The following is a 25,651-nucleotide window of genomic DNA, read 5'->3' as shown; positions in this document are numbered from 1 at the left end:
GTGTGTGACTCCCCGTGTGCATGCCTGTACAGCAGCTGCACAGGGAGAGCACATCATTGCTGTTTGAGAGGTGACAACATTGAACAGGAGGAGGACACATGTTTGTATGATGTCCCACCCGGAGGGCTGTGGTCTCTTCCCTTCACCCTCTTCTCAGCCACTTTCAAGGAGCTCAGTGTGCTGTGGCTCATTTAAAAAAAAATTTTTTTTAATGTTTATTTATTTTTGAGAGAGAGACAGAGTTCGAGCAGGGGAGGGGCAGAGAGAGAGGGAGACACAGAATCTGGGGCAGGCTCCAGGCTCCAAGCTGTCAGCACAGAGCCCGACGTGGGGCTTGAACTCAAGCACGGCAAGATCATGACTGAGCCACCCAGGCACCCCTGGCAGTTTTATTTTTAAGATTAACAATACTCACCTTCAATTACTATATCCAAAGTTTTGTAATTGGCCATGTTTTTATCATGAGCATTCTTTTGTGCCATCCATCAGTTAAGTAAATGTTTTTAATTGAAATTTAGCTAATAGATTTAATCCATGATATTAATCAGTAGTTGTTACAAACTGGGTGAGTGTTTAGGCATCTTTATACTTTCAACTAATGTATTCTAACTGCGTAGACACTGACTATAAAAAAAGACTTGAACACTGGTTGAAACCGTTTTTAAGTGTGAAGGTGTTATAACATGAGATGTATGGATGTGTATTTTTCTTGTCTGGCTATTGTCCGTTCTGGTATCAGAGAAGTACTTGGTCTCATGACATGAGTTGGGACCTGTTCCCTCCTATTTTCTGAAAAGTTTGTTCAGAATTGGTATTATTTCTTTCTCAAGTGTTTGGTAAGTTCACCAACGAGGCCATTCAATCCTAGATACAGGAAGGTTTTTAACTACAAATTCTCTACTACGAATTGGGCTGTTCAGGTTATTACTGGCTTCTTGAGTGACCTTTTTATCTTTCAAAGAATCTTTCTATTTCATCTTAAGTTATTAAATGCATTGGCACAAAGTTGCTCGTGATAGTATTTGTTAAGACTTTTAATGACTTTAAGGATCTGTGATGATGTCCTCTGATTACTGGAACTGGTAAATTTGGATCTTCCTTCTTTTTACTTGATTAGTTTGGCTAACAATCGGCCAATTACATTGAACTTTTTTAAGATGCAGCTTTTGGTTTAAGGGATTATCTATCTGTATTCTCTTTTATGCTGTTTCATTGCCTCTCTCTCTCTCTCTCTCTCTCTTTTTTTTTTTTTTTTTTTTTGTTTGCTTTAACTTGACTTTGCCCTTTCCTTCACTTTCTTGGGGTAAAAGCTTTAATCATTGGTCTTCATTCTTCCAGTTTTTTAGAGGACTGATTTGAGACCATCTTCTTCTGTAATACAAACATTTAGTGCCATAAGTTTTTTTCTAAACACTGTTTTAGCCACATCCGCAGAATTTTAACATGCTATCTTTTTGTTCTCTACAAAATATTGTCTAATTTCCCTTTTTGACTTCATCTTTGACTCATGTCTTGCATAGAAATGTGTTATTTAATATCCATTTTTTAATTTTCCATATACCTTTCAGTTATCAATGCCTATTTTAATTCTTTTATGGTCAGAGAACATATTTTGTTTGATTTCAATCATTTTAAAATGTTTTAGAATTTTTTATAGCTCATGGATTCATGTTCTATCTTGTTGAGTGTTCCACATGTCCTTGAAAATAATTTGTATTCTGCTATCTTGGGTGATGCGTTATGTAAATGTCAATTCAGTTAAGTTTGCTTGATAATGTTTTTGAAGTCTGCTGTATCCTTACTTTCTATTTGTTCCATCAGTTGCTGACAGAGGAATTTGAAACTTGAGTTTGTTTCTCCATTCAGTTCTATTAGTTTTTGCCTTATGTGTTTTGAAGCTCTGTTATTTGATGCATATACATTTGGAATTCTGTCTTGTTGATGAATTGACCTCCTTGTCATTATGACATGTCCCTAGTTATCTCTGAGAACCGTCATTCACTGTTCTAAAGTGCACTTGTTTGCTATTAATGTAGCTACCCAATCTTTTGATTAGTAGTTACATAATACATGGTTTTTAATCCATTTATTTTTAACCTGTCTGAATATAATTAAAGTAAGTTTTCTGCAGATAGTATATAACTGCATATCACTTTTGTTTTTGTGTTATTTTTTTCCGTTCTAACTTGGGCATATGTATAATGTTTATACACCTTCTATAAGGTCATGATCTGCTAATTCCTTCATCTCAAACATTTCTCTGTCCATTTCTATTCATTGCTTTTTTTCTCCTGGCCATATACTGTGTTTGTGTGCTTTTGTATAGGCATGGTAACTTTTTTTTTTTTTTTTTTTTTTGGGAGAGCACAAGCAGGGGAGGGGCAGAGAGAGGGGGACATAGGATCTGAAGTGGGCTCCGCACTGACAGGCTGATAGTAGCCAGCCTGATGTGGGTCTCGAACTCATGACCGCAAGATCATGACGTGAGCTGCAGTCTGACGCTCAACTGACTGAGCCACCCAGGCGTTCCAAGGCATGGTACCATCTCGATTGGATGTCAGACATTATGAATGTCACATCCAGTGGAGTGCTGAATTTTGCTTTCTTTTTCAAAAAGTTTTAACATTGTCCTCGCACAGAGTTAAGACCCACACCTTCCTTTGAACATCTCAGAACTGTTTCTCTTAAGGGTCAGGCACTTGACAGTATTTGTTGCTTTTGTGAACAGCTTTAGGTGTTTGAACAAAATAACCGTGTCCATCTTTTCTGTTGCGACTAAGAAAGTAGGAACATGGCCTCATGCAGTTACCGAAATAGTAATGATTACACAATTTAAAAATATTATATTAGGGGTGCTCGGGTGGCTCCTTGGGTTAAGTGTCCGGCTCTTGATTTTGGCCCAGGTCATGATCTCCTGGGTTGTGGGTTCAAGCTCCATGTCGGACTCTGCACTGACGACACGGAGCCTGCCTGGGACTCTCTCTCTCTCTCCCTGTCTCTCTGCCCCTCCCCTACTTGCGCTCTCTCTCAAAATAAACAAACATTAAGGTAAAATACAATGAAATAAAAATCATTATGAGTGATTAGTGCTGTGTGTGGATTTAGATGTTACTGTCATAATCAAAATGGGTTTAAGGCGGAAAGGTACTGTTGTGGTTGACAGGTTTCTGAGACGCGCCCTTTGTCCACTGGCTGTGTGCACGGCGATATGGCCCTACGTGTTCCCTGTATGTGTGCACAGCGGTGTTACCGTGCTCGTTCCCTTCCCCATGTCTGTGCCCAGTGGTATCACCCTACGCGTCCCCGTCCCGTGTCTGTGCGCAGCGACATCTCCCTCCGCGTCCCCTGCCCTGTGTCTGTGCGCAGTAGCATCTCCGTCCACGACCCCCGCCCCGTGTCTGTGTGCAGCGACATCTCCCTCCGTGACCCCTGCCATGTGTCTGTGCGCTGCGGAATCACCGTATGCGTCCCCCGTGTCTGTGTACAGTGGCATCTCCCTTCGCGTCCCCTGCCCCGTGTCTGTGCGCAGCGACATCTCCCTCCGCGACCCCTGCCATGTGTTCGTGCCCTGCGGCATCGCCATATGTGTCCCCCGTGGCTGTGTGCAGCTGCATCTCCCTCCGCGTCCCCTGCCCCGTGTCTGTGCGCAGCGACATCTCCCTCCGCGACCCCCGCCACGTGTTTGTGCCCTGCGGCATCGCCATATGCGTCCCCCGTGTCTGTGCGCAGTGGCACCTCCCTCCGCGTCCCCTGCCCCGTGTCTGTGCGCAGCGACATCTCCCTCCGCGACCCCCCGCCACGTGTTTGTGCCCTGCGGCATCGCCAGATGCGTCCCCCGTGTCTGTGCGCAGTGGCACCTCCCTCCGCGTCCCCTGCCCCGTGTCTGTGCGCAGCGACATCTCCCTCCGCGACCCCCGCCACGTGTTTGTGCCCTGCGACATCGCCATATGCGTCCCCTGTGGCTGTGCGCAGTGGCACCTCCCTCCGCGTCCCCTGCCCCGTGTCTGTGCGCAGCGACATCTCCCTCCGCGACCCCCGCCACGTGTTTGTGCCCTGCGGCATCGCCATATGCGTCCCCCGTGTCTGTGCGCAGTGGCATCTCCCTCCGCGTCCCCTGCCCCGTGTCTGTGCGCAGCGACATCTACCTCCGCGACCCCTGCCACGTGTTTGTGCCCTGTGGCATCGCCATATGCGTTCCCCGTGGCTGTGCGCAGGGGCATCTCCCTCCACGACCCCTGCCACGTGTCTGTGCGCTGCGGAATCACCGTATGCGTCCCCCGTGTCTGTGCGCAGTGGCATCTCCCTTCGCGTCCCCTGCCCCGTGTCTGTGCGCAGCGGCATGTCCCTCCGCGACCCCTGCCACGTGTTTGTGCGCAGAGACATCTCCCCCCGCAACCCCTCACGTATCTGTGCGCAGTTGCGTCTCCCTCCGCTCCCCATGTCTGTGCGCGGCTGCATCTCCCTCCGCGACCCCCGTACTCCTCGCAGTTAGCGTGGCGAATCGTGCTTTCACGTGCCGCGCTGCTGGTGTTGCTCAGCCGCGTTAAGCACAGTCTGGTGTCTGCGCTGCTCCTCACCGGCTGCTGCTGCAGCTTCCCACCGGCTCCCGCCTTTGCGCGGGACCTGTGCTCCAAGGCCCTTCCTGCTCTCCCCTCCCCAGCAGTGTGAGGAGAGATTGAATTGCTTTCAGTGGAATAGGGGCTTTTGGCAGAACGCGCGAGCAGCGCAATCATTGCCTATTCATCGCGAAAGGAAAGGAGAGGGAACGGAACCTGGGCCGCCAAGCAGGGACACCTCTCTGGGCTCACCCCGCCTGCTTTCCACGTTTCCACAAAAGCGGAAGCAGAGTTTGTTTCCGCTAAAATTGCCTGTGTTACTCTGGGAAATGCTATCGGGAAGCCCTGAACCGTGCTGGAGTTTTGTTTTGAGGAGGTGTGCCCAGGGCCTCTAAGCACCCGCCCCGTCCAGTCGGTGTCACGTGAGCTCCCTCCCGAGAAGAGGCGGCGGGGACTCGAGGTCGCGGAGCTAGCCCAGGGTCCCGCAGGGCGCCTTCTGGCCCCGGTGCCCCCCACCTCTCTCACGGCTTTCCGCCCTCCTCCCCAGGGGTGGAGAGACTGATTCGCCATCTGCGCCGGCACGGCGTGCCCCTGGCCGTGGCCACCAGCTCCAGCCGCGCATCGTTTGACATGAAGACCGGCAGACACCAGGCCTTCTTCGGCTTGTTTGACCACATCGTGTTGGGGGATGACCCCGAAGTGAACAACGGGAAGCCACATCCCGACATATTTCTAGTCTGTGCCAAGAGGTTTTCCCCTGCTCCGCCCACCCACCAGGTAAGCCCCGCAGAGGGGAGAAACGGGGGTCGCCCAGGCGGGCTCTGGCCGCTACTCTGGCGCCTTGTGGTCACTGTCGGGCGGCCACCCGGGGATGCCCTTGTGCTCGGAGACAAGGGCGGGGGAGGGGCCGGGGCAGAGGGGCGCGGGAGGAGCACGGCACGTTGTGGGGGAGCGTCTCCCCCCGCGTCACCAGGCCAGTGGTCTGGGACTCGCGCACGCTGTCTTTGAGCGCTTACGTTCGCCGTAACGCTGCAGACGGGCACCGTGCAGCCAAGGGGCCCTGTGACGATGTGGCCCGACCACGTCCGTATTTGCAGCGAGCAGACTTCAGGGCACATGCTGATTGCAAGGCAAATGTGAATCCTCAAAACTCCCCGTTCTCCCCACATGCTTCTCAAGGGATGTTTTGTTACTGCAGAGTTTGTGCTCATAGTGACCTTTGGTTTTATCACAGAGTTTCCAGGCTTCTCTTCCTCTACGGGAAGGGGGCCCTGGTGGAGTGTGGGCTCCAGTGCCCTGTCTCCACCCTGTGTGGACCGCTTTGGTACGCGGGGTGCACAGTGCAGACGGAGCAAAGGGTTTGAAGATCAGAACCGACTTCAGAACCAGTGGGTCGTGTTTGTTCAGCTTTGCTTCACTTCTCCCTGCACTGTTACTGTTAGGATGGACAGCTTAGCCCCCGTGGGGGCGGATTCCAGAGGAAGAGAGAGATGCTCTTGAGAGGGGGCGGGCTCAGGTCTGACTGTGCGCCCTTGCAGATTCCAGAACCACAGGGAGAGGGTCTGAGAGGAGGAGGGCTCAGGGCTGACTGTGCGCCCTTGCAGATTCCAGAAGGACCGGGAGAGGGTCTGGGAGGGGACGGGCTCAGGTCTGACTGTGCGCCCTTGCAGATTCCAGAACCACAGGGAGAGGGTCTGAGAGGAGGAGGGCTCAGGGCTGACTGTGCGCCCCTGCAGATTCCAGAACGACCGAGAGAGGGTCTGGGAGGGGGCGGGCTCAGGTCTGACTGTGCGCCCTTGCAGATTCCAGAATAACAGGGAAAAAAGGGCTCAGGGCTGACTGTGCACCCTTGCAGATTCCAGAACCACAGGGAGAGGGGGTGGCCTCAGAGCTGACTGTGCGCCCTCTCCAGTGGCACCTGTCTCAGCACCTCAGACTGGTCCTCAACTCAGAAGCTCTAAGAACCCCATGTTTTAGGGGACTTGCTATGGGTTTCATGCCTTAGGTATCATTGGTTAAATCATTGGCCATTGGTGATTAAATCCTTGCCCCTGGCGGTTGGGGCCAGGTCTAAAAGCTCTCTTTCCTCCAACTGCACCTTGGTCTTTCTGGAAGCCTGCCCTCATCCCAGGCACATCTAAGGACCCAGGTAGTCACCTGATCAGCAGAAACCCCGGTGTGGTTGAAACGGGCTTATTACGAAAACAAAAGATGCCCCAGATGCTCAAGAAATTCCAAACGTTTGGGGAGCTCTGTGCCAGGAGCCAGGGAACGAGACCAAACATAGGTTTTTTGTAACATCACAGACATACAGGATCACTGAGCGATTTGGGTACCATATTCGCAAGGATACACGGATCTGGGCTGATTTCAGCCTCATCCGTGAAGCTAACTCAACAGCAGTTGTATGACAAGGGACGAACCCACGAGCGCCCCGCCCCTGAGCCCCATTCCAGGGCCGCGGGACAGGTCCGGGGTGGACCTTTTGCATGTGCTTCTTGTATCCGGGCGTCCAGGTACCTGAATGCGTGGCGTCCTCCTACAACAAGATTGCACGGAAATGCAATCTTCCTGAGAACCTTCCCTCACTCCCTGAAGGTTTCTCTGCCTTCACATTGTGAAGCCGTCCTCCTCGAAAAGCCGTTTGCAGTAGATCGTAGGAGCCGAGAGAGTCTGCACAGGCCGTGTGCCCTCATGGGAGCTGCCTGCGTGGCCAAGGCAGCTGCAGGAAGAAGATACTACCTTTCTTCCCAGGAGAGCTGTCCTTTTTCCGCCAGGCATGGTGTCAGTGGAAACACGCTATCTGCGTGTTTTCACGTGTGTGCGGACCCAGTTTATAAGAAGACACTCGCTGCCCCTCACATACCCCTTTGCGTGAGGCCACTTGCGGAGGGAACACCCAGCTGCGACTGAACACTCAGCCCCACAGCTCCCGTGTTGTCCGTGCGTCCCCGTGTCCTTCCCGTCGACAATATTGATTTTAAACTCGTCAAAGGAAAATGAGCACTTGCCTGTCTTTATAGTAATTTATTTCATAAAGTGTTCTAGGCATCACCCTGGTTACTAATCCACACTTGTTTATGCACGGCTTTGTCTTGCGGAAACGAAACCTTTCTGGTCCTGTTTCTTAGGCAAATATATATAGTCAAGGCTTTCCGGGTTTTTCGTCAGGTGTTGTGCGTATGGTAAAATGAAAGCAAGATTTGATCAGTCTCCTGGTTGAGGAGACGCTGTACTTGGCTTTTTCTTCTCGTGCAGGAAGCACTTGCAAAGAGGGTTATTGAAATACGAGAAGGTTCTTAGAACGCGTCCGGCTCCTTTCTCTTTGATGCAATGTGGGTGCAGAAGTCTAGTGAGCCTGCCAAGTTCAGGGGCATTTCATATGACTGTTAAGTCCCCAGAGAGATTCATGGTTGCAGTCGGGAACGTTTTATGCTGTGGGTATCATCAAATTAATTAGCTACAGTAGTAGGAATAGAAAGGAATGAAAAGCAAGCAGCGTAAAAGGAGGAAATTAGGTTAAAGCGTTAGTTACCGTTTTACTAGGAGAAAATGCCTAGCAGATCTGACGTTACACAAGTTCTCAAACGATTATTTCTGAGTTATGTATGAGTTATTCTTTTGTGCTAAAAATTAGCAAAGGTGGTGCCTTCCCCAAAAAGTCCCTGTGTCCCATCCTCAACACTCTAATGAGTACTCATCGGGTATGTGCTGGGTACTCTCAGAGACCCTGTGCGGTGAGGTCATCTGCCCCAGCGTCCACAGCGCTCGACCATCTGCAGGCTCCACACCACCACACAGGTTGAGGGACAAGCTGGGAGTCGCCCCCAGGCCCTCTGCGTGTGTGAGCTCTCCATTCGACTTTCTAGCCCTAGCCGCTAAGATGCACGTCTGCGGGGCAAAATAAAAACAACGGCATCATTTACACGTCACTTCTGGGCTTGACATTTATTTCACGTGAATCCTAAGATCGATTCCAAGAAGCAGACCAGTCAGTACTTTGCATGTTTTAGTTGTCTTGTTTATGTTAAAAGCTGAATTTCAAGGTTTTTTTTTTAATTCTTTTTAAAAATTTTTAAAAATGTTTTATTTTATTTTGGAGAGAGAGAGACAGAGCATGAGCAGTGCAACGGCAGGGAGAGAGAGGGAGACACAGAATCTGATGCACACTGCAGGCTGCAGGCTCTGAGTTGTCAGCACAGAGCCTGACACGGGGCCCGAACCCACAGACCGCAAGATCATGACCTGAGCCGAAGTTGGGTGCTTAACCAACTGAGCCATCCAGGCGCCCCTTTTTTATTCCTTTTTAATTTTGTTTTGTTTTTGAGAAGGTTGTGCACATTAAGCGTTCATACACCTAAATGGTAAGAATCTCTGTCTCTCTTTTTCTCTCTCTCTCTCTCTCTCGTTTTACTGTATGTGGTCTTCATCCCCAAAGTCTTCAGACAGGCGTGGGCTGTCAGGATGTTGCTGCCTGAAAAACTTACTTACCTCCCGAAACGATGGGAAGCAAGCGTATGCTTTTGGCATCAAATTTAAAATTGATTCGGTGGCCAGTTGAGCTCTGCCACGCGCTCTGTCTTTTGGGTGATAGGATGTTCCTTAGTTAGTCTCCACTCCCGGCCCCTCTGGGAGAGGCATAGCCGTGCTGGAGCCCCTTCTGGGGGTGAGGAGAGTCTCTGTGGCATCGTCGGCTACCTCCAGGGGTCTTCTGGACCTGCCCGCCTCCAACATCCCTGGCCTGGCCTCAAGACCACTGCCGCCTCCTGTCACCCACAACCACTCAGCACACATACAATGGTGTCAGTATCATCTAATGCCTCCTGCAACATGGTTTACCAGGCCCTCCCTTATTTCATTCAAAAAAAACAAAAAACAAAAAAACTCAACTATCTTGAATATTACCTTCACAGCTACTATCCTTTTATTTCTTCTGTTGCACTGAACCTATGTGTGCTTGGTGCCCCTACTGAGTTTCCATGGAGGAGTTTGCTTGTTTTTCCAAATTCCACTGTCGGGGAGGAAACACATTTCCTATACTCCCTTAGGTTCTGTGCGGGGTGCCTGTAAATTAAACTGACAAGAGACATTAGTAAGAGACAAGACAGATTTTTATTCACATATGGAGGCACAGTTCAGAGAAAAATGTGATTCAAGGAGGCAGCTAAAATCTAGGGCTTATATACCATCTTAATAGGGGTTCGAGGGAGACAGAGGGACACTTTCAGGAGAACAAATGAGTCTCGGGAAAAATAAATGGGCCCTTGGAACGGGGAGAAGATGTGATAGCTTTGTGGCAATGTCATAATGTTTAGGCGATTTCTTATCCAGGTCCTGACCTGTGCTCACTTCTCTTCAGCAGCAAGAGTCAACTTTCCCTGGTTGTAAAACTCCCAGGGGGGCCGTGGATGAGGATCGAATTGTTTAGGGAGCCTGTGCTTTTAGAAAGATAAGGAGAATTCAGAAAAAGCATCTTCCTGCCGCCGTTGACACTCACTTGTCCTCAGTTCCACGTAACTGTAGTCACCGTACCATGTTCTGCACTTTCCTGACCCCCACAGGGTCCCTGTTTTCCTTTTCCAGCCCCCTCGTTGTCATTCACTTCCTTCCTCCCTCCGCTGAATGCTCAGCATCTCGCTGGCCGCACTCCCTGCCCTCTGCTTGCTGAGCTCCTGTGGTCTCCTCACTTGGGAATAGTCCTGTGTCTGGTTGTCACGTCCCTCCTTCATCCCGGACCTCATCCTGTCTTCATCCTGGGCCACCACCCCGGGATGGCCTTCTGACACCACCACATCAGGCAGTGTGATCCCACGTAGCCACATGTTTGCCTTCTCTGTCTCACCTTCAGGTCTGCCTACCCTCCAGCCCACCAGCACGTCTGCTTATGGGACCTACTGTTTCCCTCCCACGTCTCCCCAGCCCCTTTCCACCCACGTGGCTCCACTGTCCTGCAGATAGAGTCCAGACGTCCCATCCGTGACGTCCTCAATGCTAAGGACCTCACACATGCCCCGCTCCTCTTTCCAGACCTTCTGCGGCATCGCCCCCAGTGGGAGCGCCTCTCAATAAAAACAGGAGCGCGTTTCTGTCTTCACTTTGGAGTGAGTGAGGCAGCCATTCGTAGATTTTTGCAGTTGTCGTTACCAAACGGGTGTAGAATATTTCTTTCACAGCACCACGCAGGATTCACAACCCTAATCACCTGGTATTCAGTGTGGTTAATGGGACGACAGAGAGATGTGATCTCCCTGGACGGTGAATACCACGTTGCGTCCCACGCACACGTCTGCCGCGATCGAGTAGTGACTAGGTGTTCGTCTCCGTTTCAGAGTCAACTATAGTTAGTAATTGCTCTTGGTGTTGGCCCCGCACCGTCCGATCGGCTGAACTGAATAAACAAAAGTCGTGGCAGCACCATTGTCCCTCGCAATTACAGAGACCGTGCACGCAGGAGGAGCTCCGCGCTCCGTGTACGTGTGATGTTTCCGTGCAGTGTTGTTGCAGGTCACTCCCGGGAAACACGTCACTAAGCAGCTGATTTTTTTCTCGGTGTTTAGATTCACGCACACAGACGCATATGTCAAACCCAGCATAAACCGCAAAGTGGTATGCCCGGAGCGACTTTTGTTGCCGTGATTTGCGACATTACTGGAGGGGCTCCTTCCCAATTGAGACCTATCACGTGGTTGTGCCACCACAGCTGCCTAGCGGGTCCCTCCGTTCTGTGTGTGATTGTGCGTGAGGCTGTGGGATCTTCACGTATCAGCAATTTCCGAGAATGATAGCCCTCATTAGCCAGCCATAACACCATGTGGGGGCTAACCTGTCTGCATAAAGCCACCTCGCTCCTAGGGAAAGTTGGACACGAGATCAGATGTTTGAAAGGACGGCATTGTATCTGGCATTTCTGAAAAACGAACTAAGCAGTTGTGCAGAGAAATAATTCTTACCAGACGTCAGCAGCAGTGTGGACGGGGAGGGCACCCGTCACTTCCAGGCATGAGCAGTAGTGTGGATGGGGAGGGCAGTAGTCACTTCTAGTCGTGAGCAGCAGTGTGGACGGGGAGGGCACATCACGGTCCTACAGATTCCTCCCTAAACCCCTGCTTCCGCCTTTCCAGTGTTTCTCACTACTGTGATAGTGCTCTGACTCCCTGTCCTGTCCCACACGCCTCCCCCACTGCGGCATGAAGGGGAAACCGGTCAGCCTGGCCACTCTGTCCCTCTCTGGTCCCTGCTGGATTCCATGTTCGCCTTCTCTGCGTCAGCACGTCATGGAGGGGGAAATGTCTGCGAGGCTCCTTAGGGAGCGATGATAAACGACATGGTTGAGAAACACTAGATTCGTCACAATCTGGGTTAAATAAATAGTGAATGAATAGTCCCTAACAGTTTCCAAGGATGGCCTTTAACAAATTCAACGGTGATTTTTTTGTTGTTGGGTTTTTTTTAATGTTTATTTCTTTTTAATTTTTTTTTAACGTTTATTTATTTTTGAGACAGAGAGACAGAGCATGAATGGGGGAGGGTCAGAGAGAGGGGGAGACACAGAATCTGAAACAGGCTCCAGGCTCCGAGCTGTCAGCACAGAGCCTGACGCAGGGCTCGAACTCACTGGCGGCGAGATCGTGACCTGAGCTGAAGTCGGACGCTTAACCGACTGAGCCACCCAGGCGCCCCTTAATGTTTATTTTTGAGACATAGAGACAGAGTGCGAGCATGAGAGAGACAGTGAGAGTAAGACACAGAATCCAAAGCAGGCTGCAGGCTCTGAGCTGTATGGGGCTCAAACTCACAAACTGTGAGATCATGACCTGAGCTAAAGTCAGACACTTAACTGACTGAGCCCCCCAGGCACCCCTGTTGTTTTTTTCTTTTAAGGCTGTGCAAACTAGGATGTGTCCCCATCACTTTGTGTGTTTAAACCTAGGGGAGTAGGTCATCTTGAGTGGCTGAGGGCTATGGCAGTTTTTACCTCTGAATCCCTGTGCCCTGGGAAGTCCATCCCAGGCCAACAAGGACAACTGTCAACCCGCTTAAGTCCAGACGTGGCAACAGCTTTGTGCAAACTATTCATGAGAGGATCCCCGTGCTGGGGGGTGCAGGGGGCCTTGGACTAGTTATTCTGGAACACTCTCCTGCTTCTGGACATCTGCAGCCCCATCACGTATCTTGTCCATCAGTGGGTTGAATGTACAATCCTTCCTTGTTTTCGACAGCAGAGCATCATCCCCCAGGTGAGGGCACAAGGAAGGTGGCGGTGAATGTTGCCCAAATAAACCAGATTGCCCATTGGGATGGGAATTTCTCGCCAGGTTCCTTTGTGTAAGCTGTCACCTAATTAGCACATAGTGTTCCTTGATACTTGGGGGAGGAATATGTGATTTATCTGATTAGGTGAACACATCTTTGCATAGCTAAGTATACTGGCAAAGCCTTCCCTGTGACTTGTGAGGCTTGACCTAGGACTAGTTGCCTGTAGTCTTTGGGGTCATTGCTCACAACTCTGGACACGGCATAGCTCGGCGCCCCCTCCCAGGACTCAGATATGGAGCCAGGAAGGATGTGGCCCCACGCTCATCAGGGAGCACACAGAATCCTTTTCCCCTCAGGGCAGGACCGTGGTCTCCTTTCCCCTGCTGCCTGTCCACGGGGCTCTGCCCTTACCTCCTGCAGGCCTTATCTGGTCCTTGCAGGTGGCTCCCACATGTCAGAGCCTGCAAGGAGGCTGCATCCAACCCCCGACACTTGAAATCTCTGCGTCCGCAGCATCACTGTGACTCCAGCCAGAGAAAGTGTCCTGCTTTTTAGGGAACACCTGGTTAGATCAGTCCCACCCATTCCACCCAGGACACCCGCCCTATCTTCAGGTCCAGAACCTGAATCCTGTCTGCAGAGCCCCTTTGCCATTTGAGGGACCACAGTCCCAGGTTCCCGTCAGTTAGGCATGGACATCTTTGGGGGCCATCCTGCCCTCCACCGTGTCTATGCTTCATTTCAGTTTTCCCACTTATACAATGCAGATGGGACTATGCATGTGTGTTAGGGGTCGCCTGGGTGGCTCAGTCGGTTAAGCGTCTGACTTCAGCTCAGGTCGTGATTTCACGGTCTGTGAGTTCGAGGCCCGCTTCGGGCTCTGTGCTGACAGCTCGGAGCCTGGAGCCTGCTTCGGATTCTGTGTCTCCGTCTCTCTCTGCCCCTCCCTGCTTGTGCTCTGTCTCTCCGTCTCTTTTTCTCTTTCTCTCTCAAAAATAAATAAACGTTAAAAAAATTTTTTGAAAAGGATGTGTCGAAATCACATTGGCATCAGGAATACAGCAACTCCGAGCCCCTTGGTCTTGGGCTTTCTCCCACGGCTCCTTCTCTGCTGGTTCCCGATGGTTGTCTAGGGGTTCAGATACCTCATTCCTCCAGGGTCCTGTTGCTGACCCACTAGTGCTCGCCCCCAGGTCCTGAGGTGCTGCTGGTCAGGAGAAGGCTGGTGTCGCACTCACAGGACTGGTTCTAGCGCATTCAACTGCTAATTCAGTCTGGGCGACGCGTGGCTGAGCGAGAGTCTGAGCTCCTAACTGCCACCTGTTACTACAGGGGAGAGACTGCTTCAGAAGCTGAAAAGGTCAAAACCTGCAAGGTAAACCCCGTGGAAGGTCCAGGGGTTCTCCTACAAATGCCTCGGGCAGAGGCGGGAGGCCTGTGTCAGGTGCTGAGTGTCCTCTGCCCGGTCTTAGAGAAGCAGAACAGCCACGTGTGGTTCTGTCATTACGCCTATGGCTGTCAACAGGATTTGGGTCCCCTCGGAATCTTAGCAAGAAATACTCCCCCACATGCCATTTGCAGACCCCAGGAAGAGCCTTGGAGAGGTGGGGCTTGCTTTTTATACTCCGGAGAGTTTCTCCTGACCTGTATGGAGCCAGAACCCCTCTGTTCCCCACCCGACTTTGGGGCTGGGACACCTTCTCCACGGCATCCTCTGGGCTGTGCCCAGCACTGCCTACTCCGTATGCCAGCATTGAGACGATGTTTGCATTCTCTTCTCTAAAGAACAGGGAAGGACGGGACAGGTCACCTCTCTGGTGACCTAACCGTGCGGCCCTGTGGCTCCTTTTGTGCTGGACGCTCGGCGGAGCCCATGCCTGAGCTGGCAGGGGAGGGAGGGTGGGCGTCCCAGGGCTCCTTACCTTTTCACTCACTCTCCTTTCTAATGAAACACAACGTACTTCCTCTGTGTTGTGACAGCCGGCTTGGGCTGCCCGAGCAAACCCCACACACTGGGCGGCTTGAGCAACGGCATTTGTGGTCTCTTCCAGTTCTGGCAGCTGGGAGTTCAAGATCAGGGAGCTAACGGGGTCGACAGTTGTAGGCGTAATCACAGAACCACACTTGGTTTCCTGCTTCTCTAAGAAGCTTCTCTAAGAATTCTCCAGGATTCTTCGTCCTCACGTGCCTTTTCCTCTGAGCGTGGGAGTGGGGAGCAGAGCAATCTCTCTTCCTCTTCTTATGAGGACACCAATCCTGTCTGATTAGGGCCCCCACGGCCCATTTAACGTTAAAACCCCCCTAAGCCCCCTGTCTCCAAACACAGTCATGAACTGGGAATTAGTGTTCACCATGAATTTGGTGGAGGTCAGCCAAGCCCACGTACAACATGTTTAGGCATACTCGTTATGTCGATGCATCGTCTTCAGGAGGCTGATGTCCAAAGAGGTTAGCTTTTAATGTGTGAAACCAACAATGGCCCAGATCACGATCCCTGTGTTATCCTGAGTATCGTGCAAAGGGGCGAGTAATACCGGAGCAATTTTTCATATTTATTTGTATGCATAAAATAGGAAAAGGAAAAAGAGGATTCTGTTGACCGTCTAGAAACTACTAAGACTTCTTTTATCAACCTTAAAACTCCCTTTGAGAGCTTTGCTGGACTTTTCAGTGGTCCCTGACGAATTTGGTGGACACAGAATCTGTGTTATTAAAAGAACATCACACAAAGATTTCTGAGCTATTTCAGAGTCCTTTGCTCAACAGTTAATTTGCATGCGTATGCTCTAAAACGGACCCTGAGCGCCTTACAACGTACTTTTCCTGAATAAGAGGAGAGAGAATTTCTCAGGAAGCCTCCCACACGTACCTGTGACCACCACGTTATTACAGCCTACATTTCTTTAAAGGTTTCTCAAAAGGTGAAGGAATCCATGTAGTGGTGGTGTCCATTCATGTACGTACCTTACGACTCTAGAGGATTTGGCTACGGATATGTTTATGCGAGTACTGGTTTTGTTCTTTGATTTCCAGACCAAAATTAATTGAAGAAGTCAGTAGCTCTGCAGTATGCAAGGTATTTGTCAAAGAACTTGTGAGATGTATCTGAGTCAGACACTGTTTCCTAGGGACCACACCAGAGCTAGAATCTGCTTCACCTACAGGGAGGGTTATGGCTGTTCGGATAGGTAGGTAGATAGGTAGAGAGAGAGAGAGAGAGCCAGAGAGAGAGGGAAAGAGGGAGAGAGAGAGAGGGATGGATGATTGATAGACATGATAGGTAGTTAAATAGATAGATGGATGGGGGCGCCTGGGTGGCGCAGTCGGTTAAGCGTCCGACTTCAGCCAGGTCACGATCTCGCGGTCCGTGGGTTCGAGCCCCGCGTCGGGCTCTGGGCTGATGGCTCGGAGCCTGGAGCCGGTTTCCGATTCTGTGTGTCCCTCTCTCTCTGCCCCTCCCCCGTTCATGCTCTGTCTCTCTCTGTCCCAAAAATAAATAAAAAACGTTGAAAAAAAAAATTAAAAAAAAAAAAAATAGATGGATGATGGATAGATGATGGATAGACAGCTGATGGATGATGGATGGTTGATATAGGGATGGATGGATAGACGATAGGTAGACAGATAGATAGACAGACAGACAAGATAGATGGGTAGGTGCATGGGTGGACAGATGGATAGATGATAGATAGATAGATAGATAGATAGATAGATAGATAGATAGGATAGGTAGTTAAGTAGATAGATGGATGATGGATAGATGATGGATAGACAGCTGATGGATGATGGATGGTTGATAGATATAGGGATGGATGGATGGATAAGATGATAGGTAGATAGATAGATAGACAAGATAGATGGGTAGGTGCATGGGTGGACAGATGGATAGATGATAGATAGATAGATAGATAGATAGATAGATAGATAGATAGGATAGGTAGTTAAGTAGATAGATGGATGATGGATAGATAGTTGATAGATGATGGATGGAAGGATGGATATAAGATAATAAGGAATGCATGGTTGGATGAAAGATAGGCAGATGGATGGACAGACAAATAATATAAACAAAAGTACTAATTAATAACAAAATACATGCAAACTTCCATCATTTTAATATTATGTAGAGGTGTATTATTTAAGTAAACATCTAACGAAGTGTATACATATCCATCATCACAATACTGTGGCACTTATTTATACTAATTCACTGTCTGACAAAGAACATGGAGATAAATAAAGCAAACCTTAGCTGGGAGCCCTGCTGACTGAGAACGTCACAAATAAAGTTTAAGGCCTTCTTCAAGTTTCAGTGTCTCACGATGTAAGAACTGAGCTTGATGTTACAAAATTAACTTACAGAATAAAATCTACAAAAAGTCATACAGTGGAAGTTTCAGCATGAAAATAGCGGTTTAGCGGAACATTGCCTTTAGGGATTTGATTCAGATCATGCCTGGCTTTTAAATGGTGAATGACCATGGACGCGCCCATGGGAGTACTTAAAATGCACACACAGATGATCCCGGATTGTCTCTGAGAGTCTTCGAAGTGAACCTGAAGTGACTTGGTATCAGATTTTGGTTCACCAACAAAGGGAGACACTCTGTTCCCCAGAGACGACGTAGTCACATGTGGGAATTTCGCTAGTTCCAGAGCAGCGTGCAGCCTCAAAGGGACACTGGTAATTGCCGAACGGACAGCTTTAGTCACCAGACGACATCTCCAGCTGGTCTGGACACTTGTGTCCTGAGGGAGCACAGGTGCAGGGTTGAAGACTGACCCCGCCCACCAAGTGAGGAGGTCCCGTCCCTCTGGGGCCGTTGCCACCCTTTTCCTGGCTCCGCTGACCTGAGCTGGTGAGGAGACGTCAGACACACAGAGAGTCTGTTCTGCCCAACTCGTTCTTTACAAAACGGCCAGTCTTGGTTATGTGATGCTTCTCTTTGAAAGAATAAAGGGCAAGGGCCTTGTGACACCCCCGCTGGTTCCGGTGACCAGGCTGGGTGAAGACACGCACAGATGTCCCCCGACAGGGTGCTGCTCAGCTTACACATCTCCCCCTCTGGGCGGTCAGCCCCCAAAATGCCTCACCTCCCAGATAGTTGGAAATGTCATTCTTTCTAAATTAAACCCTTCAGGCTATAGTTTAATTAAGCTCGTCTCCTCTTCCGCAGATGGAATTCAGATACATTTTAGGCTTCAGCTTCTAAAGTGGAAAGAACGTTGGATTACGGAGGCTGGGACTCTTCCTAAATTCTGTCATGTGCATGCCCGTTTGACCTTCAGCTTACATGTGAACTTCCCGTGGCTCTGATACCTTCTCGGTGACAAGGACCGGGCTGGGTCACCCGCTGTCGTCCAGCTTGGACACTCTTTGGTCCCTTTGTTCCTTTTCGTCCTGGGCAGGGACACATCCACATCTCCCCTAATTTAGCAGGTTGTTCATCAGATAGATGCTCCCTGTTTGCCACGGCACCCCGAGCAGGTGCCTGTCCTCCAACCCCACCCCGTCACGGCCAGGTGCAGTCCTGGTCCTGTCCCCACAGGTGAGAGAAGGATATTACTGCTGCCCGGAAGCTTCCTTGAAGTCATGGGAGCATGTTCTGGAGATCCCACCTCTTGTGCTGTGCCACAAAAAATCGCTACGTGAATTCACATGCACTGAAACACACATACCCACACACATGTCCATGTGAATTTCGTGGGAGAGAAAGAGAGCACAGTAGAACAGGTTCAAAGGTCTCTGGTGCCCCAGCCCTCCTTCCCGCATGCAGCTAAGTGCAAGTAACACAATTCACGTTTTACAGGTGGGTGTGAGTGAGTTTACGGTGCAGTATAATGAGTCAGCGCAGGGTGGGAAGGGGTAGGTCGGGGCTCAAGGAACCCAGAAGGACTTAAAAGAAGAAAGAGGTAAAGGTCGGTGGAGTGAAACTTTCAGTGAGCTGGGTGGGACAGGCAGAAACCACACGGAGGCGTTTGTATATTTGAATAAAAAACATTCTTCCTGCTTTTATTTGAGCAGGATCTGAGCTTTGCGTTTCTGGTTTTGTTTAGTTTCAGCATACATCTTTCGATGCTTTTACGTTCTTCGAGTTATGATTAATAGAGTCACTTCAGGCAAATTTCAGAGATTTATTTCTGGGTTTCAATAGGTAGATAAGCTATAGTATGAGTATTCATAAAATGCCTAGGTGTTTACACGCTGGGCTCTTTCCTCCCACGCGTCCATGGAAATACATGAGATCTTAGGAGTCAAGACACAGGCAATACAAGGGACACAAAAAGCTTTTGAGACGCTTTTCTAAGTGCTTCGAAATATAGTGGTGCTTGTGCTTTGTAGTTCTGCCTCTGCGAAGAAACAGGAAAACGTACAAGTCCAGGAACGATGGCATCTCAAGAATCCAGTGCCACACGTGGCTGGCGGTGAAGCCGGCTTTGTTAACCTGTCTGTTTACCTGTCCTGCATCTGGCCGCTCTGATTTCTTTAAAAAAAAAATTTAGGTTTATTTATTTACTTTGAGAGAGAGCATGAGCAGGAGCGGGGCAGAGAGAGAGAGAGAGAGAGAGAGAGAGAGCGCGCGCGAGCCCTGAGCAGGCTCCACACTGTCAGCACAAAGGCCAATGCAGGCTCAATCTCATGAACCGTGACATCCTGACCTGAGCTGAAATGAAGAGCTGGGGGGTGGTAAGCGACCGAGCCCCCCGGGTGCCCCCGGCCGCTGTGGTTGACTTGCAGGCACCGAGCTGTCTCCGGCCCCGCACGCGGCTTGCTCCCGCACTAGCCCGCCTTTCCCGCCGAGTGTCCTCCCACTGAGGGAACGCCAGGCTGAGAGGGAGGATCCTCAGGAACTTTGCCTGCCCCTCATGCCGAGAGCACCTGGGACGCCTTTCCTCGTCACTCGTGCCCCCTCCTTGTATCTCCCGGGACGCACACCGCGGCGTCTGCAAAAGAGCTCTCAGGCGTGGGCGCTCGGCGGTGTTCTGGGTGGGGGACAGAGGCGTGGAGCCCTGTTCGGCAGGTGCCGCGGTTTCCGGGTCTCCCCACAGCGATGAGCCTCCCAGATGCAGAGTAGACGCTGCTTTTGTGACTTTCGCCAAGCACGGCTACCCCAAGGGATCACCAAAACCTCTTCCTCTCTTCCAGCCGACGTTTCACAGCTGGACTGCACAAAGCTCCCAAATTCTCGGAGGACACAGGGCATAGTTGAAAAACACGAGGCCGCTGGACATTTCGGTGCCCATCCCTGACCCCACGTAAAGCAGTTGACATTTAGAATGCAGTGAGGTCGTAACTGTAAAAAGGCAGGGACAGAACTGTCACCAGCGGGAAGTCTGAGCAGGAGAGCTAAAAAGACAAGCCTGCCCGTTGTCAGCCCACTCTGCCTCCCGTCTGATGGAGACCGTTGACTCAACGGCAGAAGCGGGGAACTTGAAGAAAAGCCGGAGGCCTTGTTAAGTTCTCGGAAGGAAGGCAGAGGAGCTGAGTGTCCTGTTTGTCCAGTGTGTCTGGTTTCTACTGCTCGAAGCCCCGTCTCCGGGGTAAACCAGCTTAGTCCCTGAAGGTGGCCCCCTGCTGAAGCCGGGGGGTCATTCTGATGCCCAGGAGCTCATTCAGCCCTGGCTTCTGCCCCTGGGGGAGGGGGCCGAGGAGATCTCGGCCCAGCTGGAAAGGAAGGAGGGGGGTGGAGAAGTATACTTGCTACGGAACGGTGCAACAGGAAAGACCGTAGGAGTGTGTGTGTGTGTGTGTGTGTGTGTGTGTGTGTGTGCGCGTGTGTGCATGCATGAGTGTTGGTGAGTGTGCAGGTGTATCTGTGGGTTTCTGTGTGTGCAAGTATCTTCGTGTGCACGTGTGTGTTTGTGAGTTTGAGTGTGCATGCATGCATCTCTGTGAGCATGGGTTTGCATATCTGAGTGCTGTGACGGTGTGCATGAGTGTGCATATATATGTCTCTGCGAGTTTCTGTGAGCATATGAGTGTGTACATGTGTGTCAGTGAGGCAGTGTGGGCGTGTGTTTTCCACCGACCTACAGGCATGACAGGATGCAGAACTCGTAGGTCACAGCACTGACGCTGATGTCCGGGAGCCCCCGGGTCACAAGCGCAGTGAGCTGCGACTACCCGCCGGGGACAAGGTTCTCGTGATGAAGGCAGGACGACACGGGCCGGGTGGGCGGATAGGTGTGACCTTGGCATGTGCTGGCACTTGTGAGTCAGCAAAGGACACAGCGGGGACACGGGGAGAGCATCTCGCAGCCGTGACCGGAGCCCTGTCTCCAGAAGTCTGGCCCCTGCAAGAATAGAACATTACCAAGAGAGAATTCATGAAGCTGTCTCCAGGTCCCGAGGGAACTTTCTAGATGCGTGTCTCCCCTGCGCAGACAGTGATGTCTGGCCGATCGACCGTTGCATGGATGTGAGACCTCTCGTTTGGAGAGACTCCTGATGGGAGCCATCCCGTGGTGCTGGTCACATGACGGGATGTCTAGGAGCTGCCTGATAAGCACTGTGCACGGACACCCAATTTGAAACGTAGGCATCTTGGGGCGCCTGGGTGGCTCAGTCGGTGAAACGACCGACTTCACCTCAGGTCGCGATATCTCGGTTCGTGAGTTCAAGCCCCGCATCGGGCTCTGTGCTGACGGCTCGGAGCCTGGAGCCTGCTTCCGATTCTGTGTGTCCCTGTCTGTCCCTCCCCTACTCGTGCTCTGTGTCTGTCTGTCTCAGAAATAAACATTAAACAAAAACGTGGGTGCCTGACGGGGTGGCAGTCACCCCGATGACGAGGTGGGTTCGCACGGTGACCTGAAGGAGAGATCACACGTGGCAGCACGCGGCCTTGGAGCCCAGAAACTTTTGTCGCACGCCTCAGCCCAGTAGAGGCTCAGCCTTTCACGCCAGCACTGTAACCATTCAGTTCCCAAAGCCTAACAACACCACCAGCCGTGAAGTGCGCTTGCATTTAAAAAGCGTGGCTCGGGGCGCCTGGGTGGCTCAGTCGGTTAAGCATCCGACTTCGGCTCAGGTCACGATCTCGCGGTCCGTGAGTTCAAGCCCCGCGTCGGGCTCTGTGCTAACAGCTCAGAGCCTGGAGCCTGCTTCCAATTCTGTGTTTCCCTCTCTCTGTGACCCTCCCCCGTTCATGCTCTGTCTCTCTTTGTCTCAAAAATAAATAAACATTAAAAAAAAATTTTTTAAAAAGCGTGTCTCATGTGCCTGCACGATTTTCTCTCCTGCTCTGAATGTTCAACTGTTGAAGGAACAGCTTCCTGGGATGCCAATAAAACAAAGTTTGACACCCGGCCTCCCTCTTTCCTGCCCCGCTGAGCCACATTTCGGTACGGAAACCTGTCCCCTCCAAAGTAGCAGCTGTGCGAAGCCCCACAGGACCACGCGTGCGAACGGGCGTGCTGGCCTCACCCACCGTGCCAGACTGGAAAGCCTGCACCTCGTTTCCGTCTCGGTCCGCACGGTGACACAGCCGACCGGGCATGTCAATAATAAATACCTTGAAAACCCAGTCTAAGCGCCTGGTTAGGAGAAAGGCCGTCTCAACCCTGTTTTTCTTCCTCACCCTACAGTGCCTCGTCTTTGAAGACGCTCCCAACGGCGTGGACGCGGCCCTTGCAGCCGGCATGCAGGTGGTCATGGTTCCAGACCGAAATCTGCAGCGCCATTTGACGTCCAAGGCCACGCTGGTCCTGGATTCCCTGCAGGATTTCCAGCCCGAGCTCTTTGGTTTGCCGCGCTACGAGTGAGCGTCCCGCCGTGGCTATGGCGCCCACTCGGGTGACCCGTGGCACCCAGGCAATCACCCCGTGAGCCAGCGGTCCTCCCAGCCCGTTATGTGTGGCTTCCCATCCCACGTGGGCTTGGCCTCCTCTGGCCGGTGCTGACAGACCACGGCGTCACAGCTGAGACACGGCAAAGCAGAGACGGCCCACAGCACAGACCGAAACGCTCACGTGCATGGTCGTAGAGTGCGCGAATGAACAGTGTCTCGGTATTTGAGGAATCCTGTAGCCGTCACACATGGCAAATGGACAGATGTACACATGCTTGTGAGCGCCTGTGCATGTACGTATATGTGTGCGTATGGACAAATACGTGGGTGTTTATAGGTATGTGTTTAAATACATACGCCCTTGTATGTGCAAATACTAACGTGTCCACCACAAAATGAAATTATATGTGTGTTCATTTCTGCCTGCCTTTTTAGTTTTTGTGTTTTTATTTTGTTTTGTTTTGTTTTGTTTTAGAGAGAGGGAGAGAACCATAAGCAGGGTCCACACTAAGCACAGAGCCCTATGCAGGGCTCGATCCCACAACCCGAGCTGAAATCAAGGGTTAGAGATTCAACTGAATGAGCCACCCAGGAGCCCCTCTTTTACTTTTTCTAAATCCTGGCTGGAAAATGTAAAATATGTGTACATATATGTATATGGTTACGTATATATATATGTATATATGTATGTACATATATATTTACATGTTTCCTATGCTATTTTCTTTTTTAAGTATTGGTCGTAATGTGCCAAAGGAGCTGATAAACGTGAGATGGCAATTGCATTTGTTCTGCAATCTGAGTGGAGAAGCCATGTCGCGGGTGAGCCCTGAGAAATCATCCTCGTTATCAGCAGAATTCACAGTCCTTCTGTGCCCTCAGAACCTCTCTGTGCACCTGTACTCAGACACCACCTCTGAACCGTGACATCCTGAGTTTCTTTTCAGTGCAGCCCACATCTTATTACGTCTACGTGCACGTCCACATCGGAGGATGTCCTTTCTACCTCAAAAAAAAAAAAAAAAAAAAAAAAATCATCCCCCGAGTCTAAAAACATGTATTCTTTCTAGCACAGTCTTCAATGCACATATAACTTGAATTCAGAGTGCATGCTTACCACGACCGAGAGCCTTATTAGCACATTTTTGGAATAATTCTACTTTGGCAGTGAGCTCCTTTTAATAGATTTACTTCATGTTTTGTGGTAGGAAAATTGAGAAAGGCACTGGAATATGCGAGAAGAATGCAATCCCAGGGTGCATCTGGCCTGCTGGTGTGTCACACATGGTTGTTGAGCAAATTTCCAAGTGCAAATGGCGGAAAAATGCTGGGGATGTATGTCAGGGTACATCTGTTCATGCTTTGCCTCCGGCTGTTGACCAGTTTTGTATCCATTCAGAGATTCATTTCAGCATTCACGATCGCCAGTGTATGGATCCGCTCTCTGAATTCTCCCTCAAGCTGCTTGTAACGTCTTACTGGATCCCTCACCAGTTAATCAAGTTGAATAAAATCTTTGACGCTGGTTCGACATTACGTTCCTATGGGAGTTTCATTTCAACCTTTTTAGAAACATATATCCTCTAACAAACATAAAACATATGTGTCACTGTTTGACCTTTTTTCTTTTTTTTTTTTTAAAGCCAAACAGTACTCACACCATAAAATGGCATTCATGTATTATAAGGACACATCGCTGTCTTTGCCTGCAACAGAGGCTGTCTGTGAAATGGTCACTTGTTGGGTTTGGGATCTCCTTCCAAAATATGTGTGTTTTATAATTCTTTTTAAATTTTTTTTTTTAATGTTTATTTATTTCTGAGACAGAGACCGAGCATGAGCAGGGGAGGGGCAGAGAGAGAGGGAGACACAGAATCTGAAGCAGGCTCCAGGCTCTGAGCTCTCAGCACAGAGCCTGATGTGGGGCTCAAACTCACACACTGTGAGATCCTGACCTGAGCTGAAGTTGGACTCTCAACCTACTGAGCTGCCCAGGCACCCTGGTGTGTTTTCTAATTCTTAAGCCATTTTGCATCAATAACACAAAGAGCTTTCCTGCTTCTCTCAATGACATATTTGTAGATCCCTGTGCACTTTCCTCTGGGGTAAATTTGATATCAGATACGTTGCTGTTACTTTTGTTCTTCTAACCAAGATGGCGGTGACACTCTTACTTTTTTGTACAAAGGAAAGTGCTGGTGGTTGGCCAAGGCACACCCGTTCTTGCTTGTTGTCCTGCATCATGCTGATGACTTCAGTGCCTTTTAGTGATGGGATCACACTAACTACCCATCTGTCTCACAGAGGTATAATTAAACACAATGGAGACCACAGTGACTCCTGCTGAGAAAGTTTCAAGGGTCATTGTGCTTTCTTAGTGCACTAAAGTGTGCTCTATTAGGGACATGCAGGGATCAGGGGACTACGCAGGGTTGCCCTCACGGGCAGCTAGTGTTTGCCCATCCGCTGTACCTTTTCGGAAGCATTTGCTAGTGATGACAGTCCCTGAGAGGTGACACTGTCGGTCTGTTCTTAATTCCCCATCAGTGAAACATATGTAACACTTGGAAGGTCTTACTAATCACTGTGTCTTAGAGTTCTACCAATTAGCGCTCAGAGTTCAGCGACCTGTAGACAAGAGAGGAGGTCTAGCAGAGACCTGCTTTACACTGGAGAGAATTGTCTTATCAAGACACACAGTCGGTTGAGCGTCTAACCTCGGCTCAGGTCATGACCTCACATTTCGTGAGTTTGAGACCCGCATCGGGATTTTGTGCTGACAGCTCAGAGCCTGGCGCCTACTTCAGATTCTGTGTCTCCCTCTCTCTCTGCTCCTCCCCTCCTCATGCTTTGTGTCTCTCTGTCTCAAAAGTAAATAAACATTAAAAAAAAAAAAAAAAAAGACACACGGATCATTTCTGCTGTGCAACAGTGTTCAGTGCTTGGCCACTGAGGTTCCTGTTTCTTTGAGTATAATACTTTGACGCTGAATTTCCCATGCTTTGAATGGTGTTACCAATGTTTAAAAACAAATTTTCACTTGGAACGAGT

The 25,651-nt window shown here is 50.1% G+C and overlaps 1 protein-coding gene across 2 annotated transcripts in view; it reads left to right on the top strand.

Annotated features, from left to right (window-relative positions):
- Window positions 1-25,651, top strand: part of LOC102958111 (pseudouridine 5'-phosphatase) — a 173,396-nt gene that overhangs the window by 61,261 nt on the left and 86,484 nt on the right. The window contains exons 3-4 of one of the 2 annotated variants that reach the window (XM_042973772.1): window positions 5,104-5,333; window positions 22,398-23,063. In XM_042973772.1, the coding sequence (XP_042829706.1) occupies window positions 5,104-5,333; window positions 22,398-22,574 (407 nt within the window). In that variant the 3' untranslated portion in view covers window positions 22,575-23,063. Of the gene's footprint in view, window positions 1-5,103; window positions 5,334-22,397; window positions 23,064-25,651 lie in introns of those variants that run through there. The other variant, XR_006213349.1, reaches the window with a different exon arrangement.

Source organism: Panthera tigris, chromosome X, assembly GCF_018350195.1.
Source record: "Panthera tigris isolate Pti1 chromosome X, P.tigris_Pti1_mat1.1, whole genome shotgun sequence".
Taxonomy (NCBI): domain Eukaryota; kingdom Metazoa; phylum Chordata; class Mammalia; order Carnivora; family Felidae; genus Panthera; species Panthera tigris.
Note: the sequence above shows the minus strand (reverse complement) of the source record. Positions and strands in the feature narration are given on the sequence as shown.